A 23,912-nucleotide genomic window follows, 5' to 3' on the forward strand; every position below is an offset into this window, starting at 1 on the left:
TTTCTTGTGTATATACTGTTAAGAAACCAAAAAGAAAACAAGTGAAGGGGGCCACAAAACAGATGATAAAATCAATTTAGATTTGAGATATTATCTCACGTCTAGATGTGACATGGTCGGATCCATAATCCAATTAAGCGTGCAGCCCTCCAATTTAATCACCCAAACAGGCAAAAATAAATTTGCTTCTCCCATAACAAACAAACACTGCGGTAAGTGGTCGTTTTGGATGGCCTCTGTATCAATAACAACAAAAGACTCATTGCACATCTGAAAACGAAAGAAAAATGAACGGGCGTTGCATGCTTTTGTTCATTGTGGTAGCTCATCATTCATGCCGAATGGTACGGGCGCTTCATGCTTCATCTGACTTTTGAGACAAGAAGAAAGCACGGTGCACAGGCGCACAAGGAACAATAAAGCTCGAGAGGTCCCACTATAATCATGTGGGAGCGCCTCCATTTTTCCACATCTTAGTCCTACTGATAGAAACACGGATAATTGGTAGGGCAATTCACATGCCACTAAATGCCTGTCACATAATTCAGATCTAGTAACATCTTGATGGCCGAGTAGTGAATAACCATGAACCGCAAGCTGGCACCCCAGAAGAAGAAGAAAGAAAATCAAGAATCTAGGGGCACTTGGGGCCTCCCTCCTTGGTCTTCCAGTTGTTGTAGCAGGGGCAGGCGCCCTTGTTGCCGTAGGTGCCCGGCGGCACGCAGAGGCAGGTGGCGCAGCACTTGTTGCAGTAGGTCAGGCACGCCTTCTTGTACTGCGTCCCCGAGCACCGCGACGAGCACTTGGACGGGCACTCTGCACAGACCGACACAAAAACATCATCAGTTAAAAGAAAAAAGACCAAACGAGACGAAGCGCGGCAAATGCAGAGACACTGCGAGTGCAAGTGGGTTTACCCCATGGCTTGAGCTTGCCGCCGCCGCCACCTCCCATCACCTTCTGCACGGCACGACCCAAAGGAGAAGAAGAGCACCGGTGAGTTCAGGAAACATACATGCATGGCTGAAGGATGAAGGTGAGAGGCGAAGTGGCACGGGTGATTACCACGGGGAACGCGACGGCGAGGACGAGGAGCGCCACGAAGAGGAAGGAGATCTTGGCCATGGTGCTTGCTGTTTCTCTTCTCCACGCGTGCGTGGCTGGGTAGGAGCGATGTGAATTGTGGGCTTGAGATCTTTTTGGTTGGATCTCCTGGGTATATGTAGGGCAGGAAGGGCAGCTAGCTGGGGGCACGAGGCGGGGGAGAGGGGTGGTGGACGGTGGTGGGGAGTGAGCAGTTATAGAAGCGTTACTGTGGAGAGGACGGGCTGTACAGGCTGTGAAGGGTTACGGTGGTGGGGAGTCTCCTGCTGTCTGTACTCGGCATGTGATGCTCCACTGGCTGCTCTGACCATGCATGCGTTACAGGGACGTCCGCGTTACAGACCTGCAGTGCACCGCGACCCCGCTCTGTTTTTCCGTGGGAAGGCTCTTGCTTTTGCATTTGTGCCGTGCCGAGGGTAGGTGATACTATAACCGTGAGATAGGCAGATTTCTGATAAGATATCTGGGATCACAATCAGCAAAATAGTATCTCTTCTAGTAATGAGGTAGAAGTTGGACTCTTGGCAACGCCAACATTCATCTTTGATTTGGTTTTGCGAACAATAACTGTCGTACTAGAACAAAACCACACTTGGTGTGTTATGTTAGAAATTAGTAAAAGATAAAGACACAGTTCATTAGCAGATAACCTCTGGTTGCATATTCATGTAGGGCTTGTTTTAGTTTGATCTGTAGCAAAGTTTTACAGGGAAAATTCAGTTACTAGAGTATTTATTAGTTGTTATTTTTTGAATGATTCGAAGATTGCTCACCACGCCTGCCACGCGGTAGTATTTATTAGTTGTTGACATATAATTGTCATGTGTTTGTACGTATATTGCTGGCAATAACTATTACTCCTACTACTAGGAGTAAACCTAATTTTGGCAGCCATGTTGGTTGATCAGCAGCGGGCATTGCGCAAAGGTGACATGCACAAATCGAGAGAGAAAATAGAGGTAAATACACCCGTGGTGCTTGAACTTGCCGTGGATGTTCACTTTAGTGCCTGAACTTGAAAAATACGCCAAACTAATACTAAAACTTGGCGAGACCGTGCATATACGGTGCTAATCATGTCCGTAGACATAAAGTACATCGACATGGCATCGTATGTGGCTGACGTGGCACTGACATGGCAAGGGGCCCACTTGTAGCTATGAAACAGAATAACTTAGTAATCTAAGTCTCTATGATTAGTGGGCCCGCCTGTCAGTAATTTGGAAAATTAACACAAAAATGCACTAGACGGGAATCGAACTTGCAACATGACGCTTGGTCCATGCTTGCGCTAGCCAACAAAACCAGAATTGTATTGACGATAATGTTGGCCCCTCTGGCTTAATGTAGTTGAACCAAAAACTGTTGTGTACAACAACCGGCTGCAGGTAGTGGCCCATTTTGCACATGCTATTTTTTATTGTAAATAATAATCATAATAATTAAAGTTAGATTCAAATATTCACGTGTAATAAATAATTACCTCATGCTACACAAATATCCGTAAGGCGGTATGCAATAAAATAATTTATTTTTTATAAAATACTATTTTAAAAATAATCCATGGGTATTAAAACATGTTTTTAAATACAAACATTTAAAATACACAGTCATGGATTATATTTAACAATTATATGAATATTTAAAATAGATAGTAATGAAATAATATATGAATAATAACAATGTTTGTATAGTATAAATAATATATTTCTTTTATATTACAGTTTGTAAATATTATTTCCATTATTGAAACGTTTTAATATTTATATGAATATTTTAAAATGTTTGTATTTGCAAACATTTTTAAATACTCAGAGGTTATATTTAAAATATTAACTAGCAATGCGCCCGTGCGTTGCAACGGATCCAAAGTAAATTAATACTTGTTCACATACTTGAAAGAAAACACTCTAGTTTTGATATACATATATCATTAAAAATATATTATGTTTCACTCAAAAATATTCCTCGGGCTGTTTTGATGAGGTGAGGGAGAGATGTGGTTGATTTCAAGATACTAAGGTGTTTTCTGGACATTGGAGCAGAGAAGTGGACTATTTTTGCAAAAAGGCCACAACTTACCTCACAATTTATAGATGTAGATCTAATGGTCAAAAATGACGGATGACAGATACACCATCATCACCAACTGAATCTTTTATAGGAGTAGATATTTCTAAATTATAAGTTAATATTTCTAAAAATTATAGTTTTAATAAGTTATTTTATTGTATACCTCTAGATATTATATTGTGTGCACACTAATATTTGTGTGGCACGAGGTAATTATTAATAACACATGAATATTTGATTCTAACTTTTCTTATTATGATTATTATTTACTTTTAAAAAAATAACGTGTGTAAAATGAGGCATTGGCTGCAGCCCATTTATGGACAGAAGAGTTTTAGTTAAAATACATTAAGAATGAGAGGCTATCTTAGTTAGCAAATCATATTCTATGTTGTGGCTAGTGCGACCAGCTCACAGGCGGCAGGCGGCCGGTTCAAGTCCATTCCGGCGCATTTTCAATATTAATTTTGCTAACGTACTGACAGGCAGGCCCGCTAATCATAGAGACAGATAGTATTCAAGTAATTTTGTTTTGCAGATATAAGTGGGCCCCATGCCATGTCAGTGCCACATCAGCCATATACGGTGCCATATCGACGCACTTTACGTCTATAGACCGGATTAGCACCGTATTTGCACATTCGTGCCAAGTTTTAGAACCAGTTTGGCGTATTTTTCAAGTTCAGGCATTAAAGTGAACGTTCATGGCAAGTTAAAGCACCGCTGGTGTATTTACCTCGAGAAAATATCCAAAAAAATAGCAACTCTAATGGGGCGACCCATTTCGTCCGCGGCCGTCCGTTTGGGTCGGCGCGGACAGAAAAGGCGGCCCAACACGCCGACCCAAACAGACGCGCGTCCGTTTTTCGTCCGCGGGCGACCCATTCCCGGCCCATTTTTAGCCTGATTTGCGTCGGCGCGGACACGCGACGGACGCGCGCGCGCTCGCCTACCCTTGTCCCCGGGCCCGCTGGTCTGTGGCACATTGGCCTCCCCTCTCACCCCCTCCACCCCCCGCCAACAAGCAACCCTCGCCCCGCCTCCTCCGTCACCGACGCCGCCGCCCATTTTTGCCAGCGACTCTGCCGCCGCCTCCACATCCGCCCAGCAACGCCGCCCCTGCCCCCAGTCGCCCGCCGCCGCCGTTTTGCCGCCGGGGAGCAAACTGGTTCCCGCCGCCGCTTCCCCCACCGCACAGCCGCCCGCGACCAAGAAGACGCCTCGCCGCCCCCGCCACATCCGACCGGCACGCTCGTCGGACGCCGGCAGGGTAGCTAGCTGGTCTGTGGGCGCCGCGTCTCCCCTCGATGGCCGTCTCCTTCTTCGACGCCCGCAAGCTGTTCGACAGTTTGCCAAGGTACGAAAATGGACTCCGCCGACGAGTTCTTTTTCCACAATTTCCTTTGCGACTCCGACGATTCGTCGTCCGACGACGAGGAGGAGATATTGGTTGCCGTGTTGGTCCATCACCACCTCAACAACCAGCGGCCGTTGTTCCGTGGCTCCATTCCGGGCCACCTTCCGGCTTTGAATCATAACCGAGAGAGCGGGCATTTCCTTCTCTGGAAGGACTGCTTTGATACAACAAACCCGTTGTTCAAACATCACAAATTCCGCCGCCGGTTCTGTATGAGTAGGCATGTTTTCAACCGTATTAGAGAGGGAGTGGTCGGCTATGATGACTACTTCGAGTGCAAAGAGGATGCCGTCGGCAAGATTGGTTTCTCCTCTTATCAGAAATGCACTGCCGCCATCCAAATGCTTGCATATGGAGTGCCCGGTGATCTCATTGACGAGTACGTCCGTATGAGCGAGTCTACATGCCTAGAGTCCCTGTATAAGTTCTGCAAGGCTGTGATTGCTGTGTTTGGCCCTGAGTACTTGAGAGAGCCGACAGCTGAAGATACAACCCGTTTGTTGGCGATGAATGCCAGCAGGGGCTTCCCGGGGATGCTTGGCAGCATAGACTGCATGCACTGGGAGTGGAAGAACTGCCCTTCTGCTTGGCAAGGGCAGTATAAGGGACATGTCAGGGCTTGCACTGTCATACTAGAGGCCATGGCGTCTCAAGATCTGTGGATCTGGCACTCTTTCTTTGGCATGGCTGGATCACACAATGATATCAACGTGCTTCAGCGCTCGCCGGTGTTTGCTAGGCTTGCCGAAGGCAACAGCCCACCGGTGAACTTTACTGTCAACAGCCACAACTACGACAAAGGGTACTATTTGGGTGACGGTATCTATTCTCAGTGGACCACTATTGTCAAGACAATACCCAACCCTGTCGGAGAGAAAAGGGAAAGATTTGCCCAAGAGCAAGAGAGTGCTAGAAAGGATGTCGAGCGTGCCTTTGGTGTTTTGCAATCTCGATGGGGCATTGTTCGGTATCCTGCTAATACTTGGAGCACGCAGAAACTATGAGAGGTGATGACTGCTTGTGTGATCATGCACAATATGATCGTAGAAGACGAGCGTCCGGAACGTCTGTACGATCAAGGCTTTCAGTTTCAGGGTGAGAATGTTGTGCCTGAGCATGGAGTAGCGGCAACATTTGAGCAGTTCACTCAGTTTCATGAAGACATGCGTGATTGGGAAACTCACGTGCAACTGCAAAATGATTTGGTTGAGGATATGTGGACTCATGTTGGCATCAATAGATGTATCTTCTTTTATTCGTTTGCAAAACTATGTGAAACATTTTTATTTGTATTTGGCTTGTAAAACTATACTATTTATTTGGGCGGCTAAACTATTTTACTTGTTATTTCATTTCACAATATGTTTGAATGCAAATCAATGTAAAATTGGGCGGCCAGCCGGCCATGCCTGCACATATGGGTCGGCGCGTTGGGCGCGCTGCCGACCCATATGAAAAACAGGGCGGACGCCGGGCGGGCGGCCGACCCAAACGGAAAAAAAAACGGACGAAATCGTCGTCCGTTTAGGTCGGCCCGTTGGAGTTGCTCTAAAGATATACAAAAGTTTTTTTTTAGGTAAAGATATACAAAAGTTTTTTTCTCGCAAATATGCAAAAGTTTGACAGCAAACAAACTGATGGTGGCTAAATTTGTGGGCATTCAGAGTTTTGCTGCAGTTCATGAGGAGGATAACAAACCAAATGGACGTTGGTAGATGAGTAGTGTTATTCTTGCTGCCAACAAGTTGCAAGCCAAAGTGGATGAGCTATAAATACAGAGTGGTGCTGCCGGGTAGAAATTAATCAGGACTCCTTTGATTCAAAGTAGGTGTATATTATTATTTGGAGGATTTGGATCATCTGAAAAATTCCTACGTAGAATTTCGGTTGTGTACTTTGGGGCTCATTCCACTTAATTAAATTATGATTCCCGTGCAGTGGTCATATCCTAAGGGCAACTCCATCGCATGACCCCAAACAGACATCCGTTTTGTCTGGATTTCATCCGTTTGGGATGACAATAGGGCAGTGTCCGTCTGGATTTGGTTTTGCGTCGGCCGGGCGCTCAACGCACGGCCGCATCTTCGGTTCCATCTCGTCCGCCGGAGGCCAAGTACAACAAAATGAAGCATAGCAAAAAAAAAGTTAAATCAAACATAACAACATGTTCCAAATAGTCTTTTATTACAATCCAATTAAAATTTTAAAAATATCCAATAGTCTTACAAAACCACTCAAAGTTTACGTACACGAAAAGAGATTAAAACGATAGATCTACTGATTGCCAATGTGATCCCACATGTGCTCAACCAAGTCATCTTGCAGCTGCGTATGAGTGTTCCGATCACGCAACTCACGCTGAAATTGGGCAAACTGTTTAAAGATTGCAGGAGGTGGGTGCTCAGGCTCAACATTCTCATCCTGGAAATCAAACCCTTGGTCGTAGATACTGCCATCACGCTCATTCTCAACGATCATGTTGTGCATGATCACACAAGTAGTCATCACCTCCCAAAGTTTCCGAGTGCTTCACTCTCAATGGGGTTTCAAACAATACCCCATTGAGACTGGAGCACATCAAATGCACGCTCCACGTCTTTCCTATCACTCTCCTGCATTTGGGCAAACCTCTGTCTCTTCTCTCCTTGCAGATTGGGTATGGTCTTCACAAGAGTGGACTACTGGGGATAGATACCATCAACTAGATAATATCCCTTATTGTAATGGCGGCCATTGATCTCAAAGTTGACCTCGGGGCAGTGGTCTTCTGCAAGCCTTGCAAACACTGGAGAATGTTGAAGAACACTAATATCATTGTGAGAACTAGCCATGCCGAAGAAAGAATGTCATATCTACAGATCTTGTGAAGCCACAGCTTCAAGTATGACAGTGGCACCTTTCACATGTCCTTTGTACTGGCCCTGCCAAGTAAACAGACAGTTCTTCCACTTCCAATGCATACAATCGATACTACCAAGCATGCCCGGAAAGCCCCTCTCGGCATTTATCGTTAACAACCTCTCTGTATCAGCGACATTTGGTTCTCTCGGGTATTCAGGACCGAACACTGCCACCACGGCCTTGCAGAAACTATACAGTGAGAGGAGACATGTGGACTCACTCATACGCACATACTCATCCACAAGATTGCGGCCCGAGTGCGGAGCGACGATTGGTGAGGAAGAAAAGGGGCTGCTCCCCCGACGGGCAAAGCAAAGTGGATGGCGGGCGTGGCGGCGATGGCGAGGGGCCGAGGGCGGAGCGACGCAAGGGAGGAAGAAATGGGGCTGTGTCACCGACGGATGGGCCAGGGAAGGACATGGGCGCACGTCCGCTTGTCCGCGCGCTGTCTGTTTGGCCGCAAACGCGATCCAAAATTGGGCCGAGAATGAGTCAAAAGCAGACCGGAAACGGACATTTGTCCATTTGATCCCGCGCGTTGGACCGGAAACGGACGCGGGCTTGTACGCTTTGGGGTCGTGCGTTGGAATTGCTTAGTTTCACCGGAACTAACTAGTGACCGGAGTAGATGGCCACACGGAGGCGCCGTGTCCATTGCGGAGAGCGCACCGGGGAAAAAGACGAGAAAAATATCATGTGCGCTACTACTGTAGCTCAGATTAGAACTTGAGCAGGTCCTGCAGTATCAGCAGCGACGGGACTGGCCTAGGGCGTACCCTTCCCAACGACCTACTACGCCGTAGTAGCTGCAACGCTGCGGCAGGTCTGGAGCAGAGCGCGCGCGGTTCCCGGCGGCGAGTGGGCAAGCATCGACCCATTGCGCGGTCGCACGGTGCACGGCGGTGTCCCCGTCGACGCGCGTGCGCGCGCTGTGACTGCTGCGGTGCTGCTATGCTGGTAGTTGTTGCTGGTGGAGTATTTGGCACTTGCCATTACCACCCCGCATGTGACCGCAGCTGCCGCGGAGGTCTTCCCGTCTCACATGGGAGAGCCCCACCCGGATGGCGACGCCATCATGGCCCGGTGCGACGAGCCAAACACGACGGGGGCTCACCGTCAGAGGGGGGACGCGGTGGTCTGCGTTTGTGCATGTGCCGTGGTTGCCGGATGCCGGCCGGTGAAAGCAATGAGACTGCAGGAGGAGCAGGTAACATGGGGAGTACTGTGGAGTGTGGCAGCGGCCAGGAGAGGCGACTGTTAGGTTGGGAGTCATTGATGCCGACGCCGTTGGGTTTTTCCCGTTTCCACTGGCTACTCATGTGACGACATTTATCACCGGTGCGCGCGATACCCCGAACATCGTCCTCGTCCAGCACGGTGCCTTGATTGGATGACCGTGAAGCCTCACAGCCACCTCAATACACCCGAATGGTTGTAGCTAGCCTTGTAGTGGGGCGGAAAAATAAGTTGAGCTTGACTCTAGGCTAGGCCCCAACTTCGAACTTGCTGGGCCTAGTGAAGGTCAGCTAGCCAGAGATAATTACCTTTTCTCTTTTCTCGCGGGGAAGCTTGCCAGCGATAATGTTTTGCTAAATTGCAAAATATCAAGATCAATTGGACTCTGTTAATTTAAATCTATACTACTTAGAGTGTACCAGTTTTGAATTGGGCATGATCATCAATCCTAGCCATTCGTGTGCTAAATCCAACGGCTGAGTGGGATTCGCAATGAACAGTACATCGCTGCTCCATCCACAATGTTCCAGAATGATCGCCTCATCCTTCTCAAAATAAGTGGCCCATATTGATTCCTCTTGGCCCATGTTGCAGTTTGAGGACGTGTTGAGCCCATGAAAAATTGTTTTCAGAGAGGAAATATACAGTAAAGTTATACTCTCTCCATCCCACAATATAAAACATTTCGGCAAGCAATTTTATGAATTATTTTCTTTCTTAACAAAGTACGGGGATTACATATATTAACTCCTACTTTTTTTAATGTATTTTCTTTCTGCATCCGTACATAAACGATATTTTCATTTTGCCTTGAACCTATTGGCAAGTCTATGTTTTTTTAAACCAAAAGTCCATAATAATGTTAAAACGTGCGTTGCACGTGCATACATACTAGTATACGCAGAAGATAAGCATAGAAAAATAGCAATGAGAAAACAGTACTATTCCTTGTAGGTTGTGAATTTCTTTTGACATTTCCAGATGCGGCTGATTTTTATCTTGAAAGTTTAGTCTCACATTGTAGAGAGATAGTTTGGCAATGCAATACACGTTGTATTGATTGGGTGCAGATGCACGTATAAATAGAGTACAAGCAGGCCTCAACCTTAACTATACGCAACTAGGAGGTGGGCTAGGATATACACAAATACATGCAACACATATATATTCAACACCACCCCGCAGTCAAAGCGTCGCCGGAGACACAGAGACTGGACCGAAACTCCTTGAAGACAGGAGTAGGCAATCCCTTAGTCATCACGTCAGCAAACTGTTGCATCGTCGGGACGTGGAGAACCCGAACACGGCCAAGTGCAACCTGCTCACGCACAAAGTGAATATCGAGCTCAATATGCTTCGTACGTCGATGGTGCACCGGGTTGGCGAAGAGTTAAACCGCACTGACGTTATCGCAGTAGACAAGAGTGGCCTTGTGAACATCACAAAGCAACTCCTGGAGCAGTTGATGGATCCAAGAGCATTCGGCCACGGCGTTGGCCACGACCCGATACTTTGCCTCGACGCTGGAGCGGGAGACCGTGGGCTATCGCTTCAATGACCAAGAGATCAACGAGGGCCCAAGGTAGACGCAATAGCCGAACGTAGAGCGCCGGGTGTCGGGGCAGCCTGCCCAGTCGGTGTCGGAGTAGGCGACGAGGTCGGTGGAGGCGGAGGCCGTCAGGGTGAGACCCAAGGACATAGTGCCGCGTATGTAAGGAAGAATACGCTTCACCAAGGTCCAATGGGAGTCACGCGGGAAGTGCATGTGGAGGCACACCGGCTGAGCTACTGCAGGTCCAGTCGGGTCAGCGTCAGGTACTGTAAGGCACCAACAATGGAGCGATAAAACGCTGCATCGGACGCGAGAGAACCCTCTAGAGCAGAGACCTTCGCCTTCATGTCGACAGGAGTAGGCGCCGGCTTGCAGTTAAGCATACCGGCACGCTCTAGAAACTCGTGGGAGTACTTCTGCTGATGCAGGAAGAAGCCATCAGCCCGACGGACCACCTCGATGCCGAGGAAATGGTGCAGAGGCCCCAAGTCCTTGAGGGCGAACTCATCACGAAGACGAGTCGTGACCCGCTGAAGGAGCTCGGGGTGGACGCCGTGAGGATGATGTCGTCGGCGTAGAGCAGCAAATATGCAGTGTCAGCTCCCTGATGATACACAAAGAGTGAGGCATCGGAGCGAGTGAACCGAAAGCCCAGGGACTACAGGAAGGCGGCGATACGCTGGTACCAAGCCCGTGGTGCCTGCTTCAACCCGTAAAGAGAACGGGAGAGCAAGCACACGAAGTCCGGATGCTCGGCGTCCACGAAACCAGTGGGCTGCTCACAGAACACCTGCTCGGCAAGATGACCGTGCAAGAAGGCGTTGGAGACATCCAACTGATGCACAGGCCAGGCTCGCGTGACCGCCAACTGAAGCATGGTGTGGATGATGCCCGGTTTCACAACCGGAGCGAAGGTGTCGGTGAAGTCCACGCCCGCACGTTGCCGAAAACCACGAACCACCACCGATCCTTGTATTGCTCAAGAGAACCATCCGGGCGGGTCTTGTGGCGGAACACCCACTTGCTAGTGATGACATTGGCACGAGGGGGTCCCGGAACAAGATGCCATGTGCGGTTGCGCTGCAAGGCGTCGAACTCCTCCTGCATCGCTGTGAGCCAGTGGGGATCCTGAAGGGCAGCACGAGTGGAGGTGGGGATGGGTGACGACGTCGATGTTGAGGCAGTGCATACATACTCGTCGGAGGAGTAGCGCGTGCTGGGCCGATGAACACCCTCCCAAGCGCGGGTCGTCACACCGAGAACCGGACCGATGGGGGCGGCCGAGCCTGCACTGGGGGCCAAGTCGGCGGCGGCAACCGGTCCCGCGGCGGGCCCAGGGGCGGCGGCCGCCGCGGGCCGGATGCGGCGGCAGTCTGGCGGGCCACGGCGGGAGCGGCGGCAGCCGTACGGGCCATGGCGGGAGCGGCGACAGGCGAGGAGGGTGTCGAGCCCATCGCTGGAGAGGGGGCACCGTCCGGAGTGCCTGTTGCGGCGCCGGGGTGGGGGCCCGGTCGAACTCAACCTCGTAGGTCGGAGTCGGAGACCCAGGGGCCCAGTCCGACTCGACCTCGGGGGAGGGAGTCGGGAACCCGGGCGGCGGCAGAAGGCGCCGGGCAGGTGGGACCACCTGGGGCCGCAGCCGCGCATTCCAAGCAAGGGGCACGGGGGTCGGCGCCGAGGGAGTCGGAGCCGGATATACCTAAAAAAAGGGAACATCGTCTCGACGAAATACACATGCCTCAAGGTGTACACGCGATGAGTGACAGGATCATAGCACCGGTAACCTTTTGTGTTAGAGGGATAGCCAAGGAAGACGCATGGGAGTGAACGTGGCGCGAGTGTGTGTGGAGTGGTGGACGCGGTGCTAGGATAGAAAAGACACCCGAAGATGCGAAGACCGTCATAGGACGGCGGTGCACTGAAGAGAAGGTGGTGGGGGGCCTAGTTCCACCGAGGACGACACGGACGGATGTTAACTTAAAGGGTAGCGGTGGCAAGAGCATCAGGTCAAAACCAAGCGGGCACGTTAGGGTGAAAGAGTAACGTGCGAACACAGTCATTAAGAGTGCAAAGAATGCGCTCGGCACGGCCGTTCTGCTGTGAGGTGTATGGGAAAGTTAGACGGAAGATGGTGCCGTGAGAGGTGAGAAGAGCGTCGGTGTCAATACCGGCAGATCTCGAGTAGGGGGTCCCAAACTGTGCGTCTGAGGACCAATGGTAACAAAGGACGATGGGGACACAATGTTTACCCAGGTTCGAGCTTTCTTAAAGGAGGTAAAACCCTACGTCCTGCTTGATTGTATTCAATGAGTATAGGGGTTACAAGAGTTGATCTACCTCGAGATCATAATGGCTAAACCCTAGCTGTCTAGCCTATGAGAATTCTGATAGCCTCTACGGACTAAACCCTCCGGTTTATATACATACCGGAGGGGCCTAGGGTTATACAAAGTCGGTTTGTAGAGGAAGGGAGTAATACATCCGGACACCAAAACTTGCCATCCACGCATATAGGAGTCATGCCCGGACACGGGGGATAACCTTCCGATCTGTCTTCACGGCCCATCAATCCGACCCATATCAAATAGGCCGGATACCCGAGGACCACCTAATCCAGGACTCCCTCAGTACCCGAACTTGCCTTCAATGACGAGGTAGTATCCGGCTTATGTCTTCGGCTTTGCAAGGCGGGTTCTTCACCATATTTCGGACTGACGACAGTTCGGTCCTGACCTTCATGTTCTGCCTTTTAAGATCCCTTCCTATTGTCGCCTCGATCTCCATGCGCCGGGTGAATGCGAACGGTCCACAACAATAACCTTTACAAATAAACCCCTCACCACGCAGGAGTGGCGTATATATAAAAAGGCTAGATCCCCAAATGCCATCCACATCGCGTAGAAATCCTCATAGCCAGCCACGGAAAAATTCCAGAACATGGCCAGCGCTCCTAGCTCATCTTCGCGCCCTCATGTCCCTCAAGTGGGAGATTGGCGAAGTTGTTCAGTATCTCACCTTCAGCTGAATCGACTTCAGATGCAGGGATATCTCCCTCTCGCAGATCTAGTCACCGTGCGGGCGGGATTGGCCTCAATCGGCAATGACGTGCTAGCAGAGAATTTCCCCAACCCCAACAAGGAGGAGAGGGTGTGCTTCATTTCGTTTCTTCTGCGGGGCTTAGGATTCCCGATCCACCCCTTTCTCAGGGGTCTGTTAGAGTTCTACGGGATCCAGCTGCACAATATCACTCCAGGTTCTATTCTGCACATCTCGGGTTTTGTCGCTCTCTATGAACTGTTTCTGGGCTGCGAGGCTCATTTTGAACTATGGTGAAAGTTATTTTGCCTCGTTCCTTGTCATCGAGGAGGTTCCATATTTGAAGTGGGCAGCGCCAAAGTATGGCGTAGCCAGATCAGGTTACCCTATCGGAACTCCCAAGGAAGTATCCCAAGAATGGTCTTCGGAATAGTTTTACATTGAGGACGTTCCGCTTTCGAACCCAGTTCGGCGTGGTCTCCCCAAATTCTCCAGTGCTCCTTTGAAGAAACGCCTCAATTGGCGCCCCCGGAGTCCCAAGGAGGAAGACAGTGCGGAAGTGAAGAGGTTGGTCAGCACGGTCAGATTACTTGCTCATTCCAGGCTCTCGGTAATCGAAGTCATGGCTATCACGATAAATCGATGTATTCAACCTCTCCAGTCCAGAGTGACCCCTTTATGGTGTTACAACGGAGAGGACAACGCATCTCGTTATAGATGCAAGGGCCTGGATACCCTAGCCGAACTAGCCATAATCTTGGCCGAGCTTTATAAGGGGGAGAAAGAAGATTTCTCCGTTTAAATTGCCGGGAAGGCTTTTCCATGTACAACCCCATCGAATGGGTATGTTTTTGATTATCGGCACTTGTTCTTCCTCGTTATCGAGGCATGCTAATCAATTTTTTCTTGTTGTCTTAAAGCAGTCATGGAGGAAGGTCGTCGAGAACATTCATTGCCCCTCCCCATAGCTAGAGGATTATGCTCGCAATGAAGACCCCGTCTTCTGCGAGGATCTGAATATATACATAGAGTTTGATGATGGAGTATTTTATCAAGCGAGCCTTGACGGCTTGGAAGTGGCCATTACAGCCGACTACCCCCGCCTTTACCCTTTCTCCATTGTAAGTATTTGGAAAGTTTCCTCAAAAAGAAACCCCTACTTGCATCTTATCCATCACATTAAATTTGTGCTTCATAGGATCGGCACTCAGCAAGCCGCACTCCGGCAAGAGCAGCCTCTAAGAAGGCAGCCTTTACGCAGGGCGATCGTTCAAAACAAAAGGAAAGCAGGAGTGCTGTCGAGCCCCCTCCTTCTTCAAAGAGGTATGTCCTTTGATATGTTGCTAAGCATGAGATCAGATCGTTAAATTTATCCTCTACATTATTTTAGGAGGAGCACACGGCAAACCGTGGGCAAACGGCCCGCTAGCCGAGTATCAGCTAATCCGACTCCTAGCTCGTCAACGAGAGCTGATACAGTGCCGGATTCGCCCCTTCATGAGTATTCGGATGACGTATCCGTCATGAATTCCGAGGTGGAAAGCGTGATGAATCGTCGTCGACTAAAAGAGGCCATGCGCGCTCCAGTTTTCACTGGACAAGAATTCACCGCCCTCAGCTCCGTGGACGCATGTATCTGAGCTACCCGGGACGGACTTGCCGGAGTTACTCAACTGTTTTCAAAGGATATGCAGGTAATAGTTTTTGCAAATTTAATAGATATATGCTAGTAGCCCCGAGAGTTGAAGCGGTTAGGCCAATCGATTTAAGGATCGTTATGACCAGCAGGTTCTCAGGGAGAGAAATAACACACTATCCTAGGAGCTGAAAACAAATCAGACAAAGCTGAATGCCGCCACCACAGAGCTTGCAGAGATGAAAAAAGCCACTATGACCACTGATCAGAAGAACAGGCTCGAGGAGGAAAAGGATAAGCAGGCCGAAGAGATAAAGAGCTTAAGGGCTCAGTTATTGGTCGTGCAAAAAGATAATAAGAAGTTGAAAGGCGGCATATTCGGTATGACCTTTTGAACCATCCAATGGGCTCACAGTATCCCATAATTCGGATTGTCACAACTCTTTTGTTGCAGGTCTGTTAACCGGTCGGCCTGAAGAGGAAGTATCCGAATTTTGAGGCGACGTGCTTAAGGAGCTGTCCGTCGTGCATGAGCGGACCCGGAAAGCTATGAGAAGTATGGCTAAGGCCCTATGGCCATCCGATGCCCCTCCATTGGCGAACCTGTTCAAAGGTGCTCGGCGCCGTTTCGAGCTATGGAAGGCGTCCGCATGCCGGGAAGGTGCACGAGAGGCGTGGGTGATGGTGAAAACGCGCTACACCGGACTCGATCCGAATCATATCGCCCGAGTAGGACCTCAGGGGCCAGATGGAAAAGAGATTCCCGTGAAACTTGGTATATGGCCAAGTGATGATAGCTGCGAAATATTCTCAAGAAGACTGTAGTTTAGACAGTCTTATAGATGGTATAGACAAAGAGTAGGCGTCCAATTCAATGTATCAATGTACTGTTATCATCGAACACATCTCCAACCGAACATGTCAAATTTGTCATCGCAGGCCTTTGGCTTCAACCTCCGAACCAAGAAGGTGGAGTGTTTCCGGATACCATGTTAGAATGTGAAAAACATTCATTATGTCCGGAAACCAGGCAATCCAGTCATATTTATCAAACAGACAAAATTTGTTCGGGGAGTTATGTTATATTACTTATTTAACGTAAGAAACATCTTCCAAGGAAAATAGTTCCGTTAGGGGTTCCTTTCCTTGGGTTGGCATGCTTAATTATGTGTGCCTAGGCTTTGATCCGAATTACGGGGAGCCTATCCAGTATTGTTTTTAGAAGAATTGTAAAAACGTAAACAATCTGTCGTTGTTTGCCGACCAATTATTCTCTTAAGAACGCTAGCTTTTGGCTTCACCCGTCTGAGGTACAGGTCCGGATTACCCGGTTGTAGCAATCGCAGAGGTGCTCCCTTTACACCCTAGCCAAACAATCGGGAACGTAGGGTATAAACACAGGAGCGAGGCAACCCAGCTTGGCAAAAAATTAAGTCATAAAGGTGCATATAATGGCAAAAGGTGTATATAACAAACGACATAGACAGTGTAAGCCACAAGCTTTTAGTAATAAGCTTCGTCAAAGAAGCCCCCAGTCATAGTGGAATGTATACATTTATAGATGCGTACCCCTAACGGTTCGGCAAATACGAACACACTCTGGGATGTATAAAAAAGGTAAAAACTAAAAAGAAGAGGAGAAAAAAGGAAACTAGAAAAAAATAAAAAGGATGCAGCCGAACTATCCATAGAATCGTCGGAACCGAGCAGCGTTCCATGGATTCGGCTCAAGGAGATTATCCGATGCATTACGAAGGCGATAAGCTCCTCCTCTAAGAACTCCATCTATGATGAAGGGGCCCTCCTATTTTGGTTTGAGCTTATCCTTATTCTTCTCTGGGAGGCACAAAACGAGTTCGCCGATGTTATAAGTCTTGGCCCGCACTTCTCTGCTTTGGTATCGCCTAGCCTGTTGTTGATAAAATGCGGAACGGGCTCGTGCAATATCATGCTCCTCTTCAAGGCCGTCTAGGTCATCCTGCCGATCGATCTCAACTTCTCTCTCTTCGTACATGCGCACTCGAGGTGAGTCATGAATAATGTCGCAGGGCAAGACAACTTCTGTGCCGTACACCATGAAAAAAGGTGTATCCCATCGTTTGATTAGGCGTAGTCCGCAGCCCCCAGAGCACGGAATCGAGTTCCTCAACCCAGTGCTTATCTGACTCCCGTAGGGAGCACACCAGTCTGGGTTTAATGCCGCTCATTATTAGGCCATTAGCCCGTTCAACCTGACCGTTTGTTTGAGGGTGGTAGACGGATGCATAGTCAAGTTTAATGCCCAAGTTGGCACACCAGTTTTTCGCCTCATCGACTGTGAAATTGGAGCCATTATCAGTGATGATGTTGTGCGGGACACCATAACGGTGTACCACGCCGGATATAAAGTCGATCATTGGCCCTGCTTCAGCCGTTTTTACTAGTTTGGCCCCTATCCACTTAGTGAATTTATCCACCATAACCAGTAAATATTTCTTCTTGTGGCTTCCCCCTTTAAGGGGTCCGACCATATCTATCCCCCAGACCGTGAAAGGCCAAGTGATGGGGATTGTTCTTAAGGCAGTGGGAGGCATATGACTTTGATTGGCGAAAAGCTGACACCCCACGCACCGTTGCACAAGGGCTTGTGCGTCTGCTCGGGCCGTTGGCCAGAAGAAACCTGTCTGTAAGGCCTTGCTTATGGGGGCCCGAGCTGCGGCGTGAGGACTCCAGTAGTGCTTTTCTTGTATAGTTCACCTTCGCGAACTTTATAGGCTTTAGAACGTCGAACTATGCGACGGGCCTCATTTTGATCATAAGGAAGCTCCTGCCTATTAAGGCAGGCCAGGAAGGGCTCGGTCCATGGAGCAATAACGGCCATGATTTCATGGGCAGAGGATATTATTTCGGTACCCGAACCCCCGATGATATCCGTATTGTGTTCGGATGCTGGGGGCATGAACAGGTCTGGATTAGTGTTTCCACTCTCGTCCTGCCACACCACGGATGGCTTGAAGAGCCTTTTCACAAAGGTTTTGGGTGGGACGAGGTCGCGCTTGGCGCCATTCGAACAAGGATGTCCGCTGCGTGGTTACTATCTCGAGCAATGTGATGAAACTCGAGCCCCTCGAATCGAGCCGGTATTTTTAATACGGCGTTTCGATACGCCGCCATTTTTGGATCTTTTGCATCGAACTCTCCATTTATCTAGGATATTGCAAGGTTTGAATCACCGCACACCTCTAGGCGTTGTATGCCCATGGAGACAGCCATTCAGAGACCATGTAGAAGTGCCTCGTATTTGGCTGCGTTATTGGAGTCCGTATACATGATTTGCAGCACATAGCGGACTGTGTCCCCCATAGGGGATGTCAACATGCAACCAACTCCCAGTCCGGCTAGCATTTTAGTGCCGTCGAAGTTCATGATCCAGTTGGAGTATGAACTGTACTCTTTAGGGAGCTCGGCTTCCGTCCACTCAGCAACGAAATCGGCCAGCACCTGAGATTTAATAGCTCGGCGCGGCTTGTATGTTATTTCAAATGGTAAGAGATTAATGGCCCATTTAGCTATGCAGCCGGTGGCATCCCTGTTGTTTATAATGTCATTGAGTGGTACTTCCGATGCAACCGTGATCGAACACTCTTGAAAATAGTGCCGGAGTTTTCGGGATGCCATAAAGACCGCGTAAGCTATTTTTTGGTAGTGAGGGTATCGGGATTTGCATGGTGTAAGGACCTCCGATATGTAATGCACTAGTTTCTAGATGAGGAATTTATGTCCCTCTTCCCCTCGCTTGACGACGAGTACAACGCTCACTACCTGGTGAGTTGCAGATATATAAAGCAACATAGGCTCGCCAACACTTGGGGCGGCTAGGATTGGGTTGCCTGCTAATAAGGTTTTTATTTCTTCCAATCCGGCTGTAGCCGCATCCGTCCACTCGAAGGTGTCGGTGCGTCTAAGCAATCTATACAGTGGTAATGCTTTTTCTCCTAATCTGGAGATGAAGCGGCTTAACGCTGCCACGCACCCTGCTAGTTTTTGGACCTGCTTTAAGTCTGTTGGTATGGCCAATTGTGACAAGGCTCGGATTTTGGCCGGGTGCGCTTCAATTACTCTATTAGAGACAATGAACCCTAGCAGCTTTCCGGCTGGAACGCCGAAAACACATTTTTCAGGATTGAGCCGTATGTCATATGTTCGGAGGTTGTCAAATGTGAGGCGGAGATCGTCCACCAATGATTCGACGTGTTTAGTCTTGATGACCAAGTCGTCCACATATGCTTCCACTGTCTTGCCGGTTTGTTTTTCCAAACATGTTTGAATCATGCGTTGGTAAGTGGCACGAGCGTTTTTAAGCCTGAAAGGCATAATGTTGAAACAGAAAGGCCTGTACGGGGTAATAAACGTCGTTGCGGCCTAGTCGGGCTCCTTCATTTTAATCTGATGGTATCCGGAGTAAGCGTCGAGGAAACATAATGAGTTGTGTCCCACGGTCGCGTCAACAATTTGGTCAATGCGAGGCAATGGGAAAGGGTCTTTGGGGCAAGCCTTATTGAGGTCTTTGAAGTCGACACAAAGGCGCTAAGACTTATCCTTCTTCGGCACCATGACCAAGTTGGCTAGCCAATCTGGGTGTTTGATTTATCTGATGAACCCAACTTCGAGTAATTTGGCTAGCTCCTCCCCCATAACTTGTCGTTTGGGTTCGGAAAATCACCGCAGTGTTTGTTTGAACAGTTTGAACCCCTTGATTATGTTGAGGCTGTGTTCGGCCAGTCTGCGTGGGATCCCGGGCATGTCCGAAGGGTGCCAGGCAAAGATGTCCCAATTTTCACGCAGGAACGCTCGTAGAGCGGCGTCGACCGTCGGATCCAGTTGTGCTCCAATGGATGTTGTTTTGTTAGGATCTGTCGGGTGCACTTGGAATTTTACTATTTCATCTGCTGGTTTGAAAGAGGTGGACTTGGGTCTCTTATCAAGAATCACATCGTCCTTGTCCCACGTGGATTGCAGGGTGGTTAGTTCTTCGGCCGCAAGGGCTTTGGATAGAGCCTCAACGGCCAAGGATGCGGTTTTGTTTTCAGCGTGGAGTGCTTTATCTGGATCACTTGTAACTGTGATTATTCCATTGGGCCCCGGCATTTTATGCTTCATGTACCTCTAATGGGGTATGGCTTGGAAGCGTGAGAAGGCGTCGCACCCCAAAAGGGCATGATATCCGCTATTGAAGGGGCCACGTGGAAGAGCAACTTTTTGGACCTGTAATTCTCAGGCGTGCCGAATACTACATCAAGTTTGATTTTCCCCGACCATCGTGCTTCTCGACTGGGTATGATGCCTTGAAAGGTGGTACTGCTTTGCTCGAGCGTGGTGTGTCAATATGCATTTTGTCGAGCGTGTCCTCGTAGACGAGGTTAAGTCCATGATACGTCCATTTTGCATCATGTTTTCCTACTATTATTTATGATGTTTTCATCCATAATAATGCTTTTTGGAGTAATTCTAATGTCTTTTCTCTCTTAATTTGCAAGGTACACACAAAGAGGGAGAATTCTGGCAGCTGGAAATCTCGACCTGGAAAAGCTATGCCAGGCTACCTATTCTACACAACTCCAAACAAGCTGAAACTTCACAAAGATTTTTTATGGAATATTTGAAGAATATTGGAGCAAATAAGTACCAGAGGGGGCCCACCAGGTGGGCACAACCCACCTGGGCGCGCCCTGGTGGGTTGTGCTCACCTAGGCCCACCTCCGGTGCCCATCTTCTGGTATATAGGTCATTCTTACCTAGAAAAATAAGGAGAGGACTTTTGGGACGGAGCGCCGCCGTCTCGAGGCGGAACTTGGGCAGGAGCACTTTTGCCCTTCGGTAGAGCGATTCCGCCGGGGGAACTTCCCTCCCGGAGGGGAAAATCATCATCATCATCATCACCAACAACTCTTCCATCTTGGAGAAGGCAATCTCCATCAACATCTTCAACAGCACCATCTCATCTCAAATCCTAGTTCATCTCTTGTGTTCAATCTTGTTACCGGAACTATAGATTGGTGCTTGTGGGTGACTAGTAGTGTTGATTACATCTTGTAGTTAATTACTATATGGTTTATTTGGTGGAAGATTATATGTTTAGATCAAATATGCTATTTAATACCCCTCTGATCTTGACTCTTGAGCATGATTATCATTTGTGAGTAGTTACTTTTTTTTCTTGAGGTCACGGGAGAAATCACGTTGCAAGTAATCATGTGAACTAGATATGTGTTCGATATTTTGATAGTATCTATGTTGTGATTCCCTTAGTGGTGTCATGTGAACGTCGAATACATGACACTTCACCATATTTAGGCCTAAGGGAATGCATTGTGGAGTAGTAAGTAGATGATGGGTTGCGAAAGTGACAGAAGCTTAAACCCCAGTTTATGCGCTATTCCGTAAGGGACCGATTGGATCCAAAAGTTTAATGTTATGGTTAGAATTTATTCTTAATACTTTTCTCATAGTTGCGGATGCTTGTGAGAGGGTTAATCATAAGTAGGAGCCTTGTTCAAGTAAGAACATCACCTAAGCACCGGTCCACCCACATATCAAATTATCAATGTAGCGAACACAAATCGAATCAACATGGTGAAAGTGACTAGATGAAATTCCCGTGTACCCTCAAGAACGCTTTGCCTATCATAAGAGACCATTTTGGCCTGTCCTTTGCCTCAAAAGGATTGGGCTACCTTGCTGCACTTTTTTTACTACTATTCGTTACTTCCTCGTTACATATTACCTTGCTATCAAACTACTCTGGTACTTACAATTTCAGCACTTGCAGACATTACCTTGCTGAAAACCCCTTGTCATTTCCTTCTGCTCCTCGTTGGGTTTGACACTCTTACTTACCGAAAAGAGCTAAAATTGATCCCGTATACTTGTGGGTCATCAAGGCTATTTTCTGGCGCCGTTGCCGGGGATTAAAGTGCCTTTGGTAAGTGGAATTTCGTAAGGAAACATTTATATAGTGTGCTGAAATTTATTGTCACTTGTTACTATGGAAAACAATCCTTTGAGGGGTTTGTTTGGGGTATCTTCACCTCGACCAGAACCACAATTAGCTACCCCTCAACCTACTGCACCTACTGAAAATATTGAATATGAAATTCCTTCGGGTATGATAGAACAACTGCTAGCTAATCCTTATGCAGGAGATGGAACCGAACATCCTGATATGCACTTGATATATGTGGAACAAATTTGTGGATTGTTTAAGCTTGCAGGTTTACCCGGAGATGAAGTTAGGACAAAAGTTCCCCCTTTATCTTTGAAGGGAAAAGCATTGGCATGGTATAGGCTATGCGATGGTATTGGATCCTGGAATTGGAATCGATTGAAATTGGAGTTCCACCAAAAAATTTATCATATGCATCTAGTTCATCGTGATCGGAATTATATATATAATATTTGACCTCATGAAGGAGAAAGCATCGCTCTAGCTTGGGGGAGGCTTAATTAAATGTTATATTCATGCCCCAATCATGAGCTCTCAAGAGAAATTATTATTCAGAATTTTTATGCTCGGCTTTCTCGTGATGATCAATCCATGCTTGATACTTCTTGTAATGGTTCTTTTATGAAGAAGACTATTAAATTCCGGTGGGATATTTTGGAAAGAATTAAGTGCAACTCTGAACATTGGGAACTCGACGAAGGTAAAGAGTCAGGTATTAATCTTAAGTATGATTGTGTTAAATCCTTTATGAATACGGAAGCTTTTCAAAAGTTTAGCACTAAAATATGGACTTGACTCTGAGATAGTAGCCTCCTTTTGTGAATCGTTTGCTACTCATGCTGATCTCCCTAAGGAGAAGTGGTTCAAATATCACCCACCTATTAAAAAAGAAATTAAAGAATCGGTACCAATTAAAGAAGAAACCATAATTTATAATGTTGATCTAGTTGTTCCTATTGCTTATATTGAGAAACCACCTTTCCCTGTTAGGATAATGGAACATGCTAAAGTTTCAATTATGGTCAATAAAATTTATATTAGAACACCTAAACCTGATGAACGAATTGAATTAGAACCTAGTGTTGCTATGATTAAGGATCTCTTGGAAGAAAACGTATATGGGCATGTTATTTACTTCTGTGAAGAAGCTGCTAGAATAGCCAAACCTGATAAAAAGGATAATCATAGACCTGTTGTTGGCATGCATGTTGTCTCAGTTAAAATAGGAGATCACTGTTATCATGGTCTATGTGAAATAGGTGCTAGTGTGAGTGCTATTCCTTATTCCTTATATCAAGAAATTATGAATAACATGGCACCCGTAGAGATAGAAGACATAGATTTTACTATTAAACTTGCTAATAGAGATACTATTTCACCAATTGGGATTGTTAGAGATGTTGAAGTCTTGTGTGGGAAAATAAAATACCCTACTGATTTTCTTGTTCTTGGTTCCCCACAAGATGACTTTTGTCCCATTATTTTTGGTAGACCTTTCTTGAACACCGTTAATGCTAAGATAGATTGTGAGAAATAAACTGTCGGTGTTAGTTTCGGTGCTGAGTCTCATGAGTTTAATTTTTCCAAGTTTAGTAGAAAGCTTCATGAAAAAGAATTGCCTAGTAAGGATGAAATAATTGGTCTTGCTTCTATTGTTGTGCCTCCTACTGATCCTTTAAAACAATATTCTAGACCATGAAAATGATTTACATATGCATGAAAGAAATGAAATAGATAAGATTTTCTTTGAACAACGTCCTCTGCTTAAACACAATTTGCCTATTGAAACTCTAGGAGGTCCACCTCCACCTAAAGGTGATCCTTTGTTTGAATTAAAACAATTGCCAGACACTTTGAAATATGCTTATCTTGATGAAAATAAGATATATCCTGCTATTATTAGTGCTAACCTTTCAGAACATGAAGAAGAAAGATTACTGAAAGTTCTAAGGAAGCACCGAGCTACCATTCGATA

The 23,912-nt window shown here is 47.5% G+C and overlaps 1 protein-coding gene across 1 annotated transcript; it reads right to left on the reverse strand.

The window, feature by feature from the left end:
• Positions 1–278: 278 nt before the first annotated feature.
• Positions 279–1,275, reverse strand: LOC123165896 (gibberellin-regulated protein 5). The gene is made up of 3 exons (XM_044583637.1): positions 1,066–1,275; positions 918–960; positions 279–816 (listed from the first exon to the last, which is right to left on the reverse strand). Exons 1-3 carry the CDS (start codon positions 1,123–1,125, stop codon positions 635–637), a joined length of 285 nt encoding a protein of 94 aa, XP_044439572.1. The 5' UTR covers positions 1,126–1,275; the 3' UTR covers positions 279–634.
• Positions 1,276–23,912: the final 22,637 nt, after the last annotated feature.

This window comes from Triticum aestivum, chromosome 7D (assembly GCF_018294505.1).
Source record: "Triticum aestivum cultivar Chinese Spring chromosome 7D, IWGSC CS RefSeq v2.1, whole genome shotgun sequence".
In the NCBI taxonomy this organism is placed as follows: Eukaryota; Viridiplantae; Streptophyta; class Magnoliopsida; order Poales; family Poaceae; genus Triticum; species Triticum aestivum.

What these genes read in the sequence shown, in the direction of transcription:
- LOC123165896 (XM_044583637.1), bottom strand. Translation starts at nt 1,125, where the DNA reads ATGGCCAAGATCTCCTTCCTCTTCGTGGCGCTCCTCGTCCTCGCCGTC. An exon ending in TCGCCGTCGCGTTCCCCGTG is followed by an intron (nt 961 to 1,065) that starts GTAATCACCCGT and finishes CGTGCCGTGCAG; the next exon opens with AAGGTGATGGGAGGTGGCGG. An exon ending in CGGCAAGCTCAAGCCATGGG is followed by an intron (nt 817 to 917) that starts GTAAACCCACTT and finishes CGGTCTGTGCAG; the next exon opens with AGTGCCCGTCCAAGTGCTCG.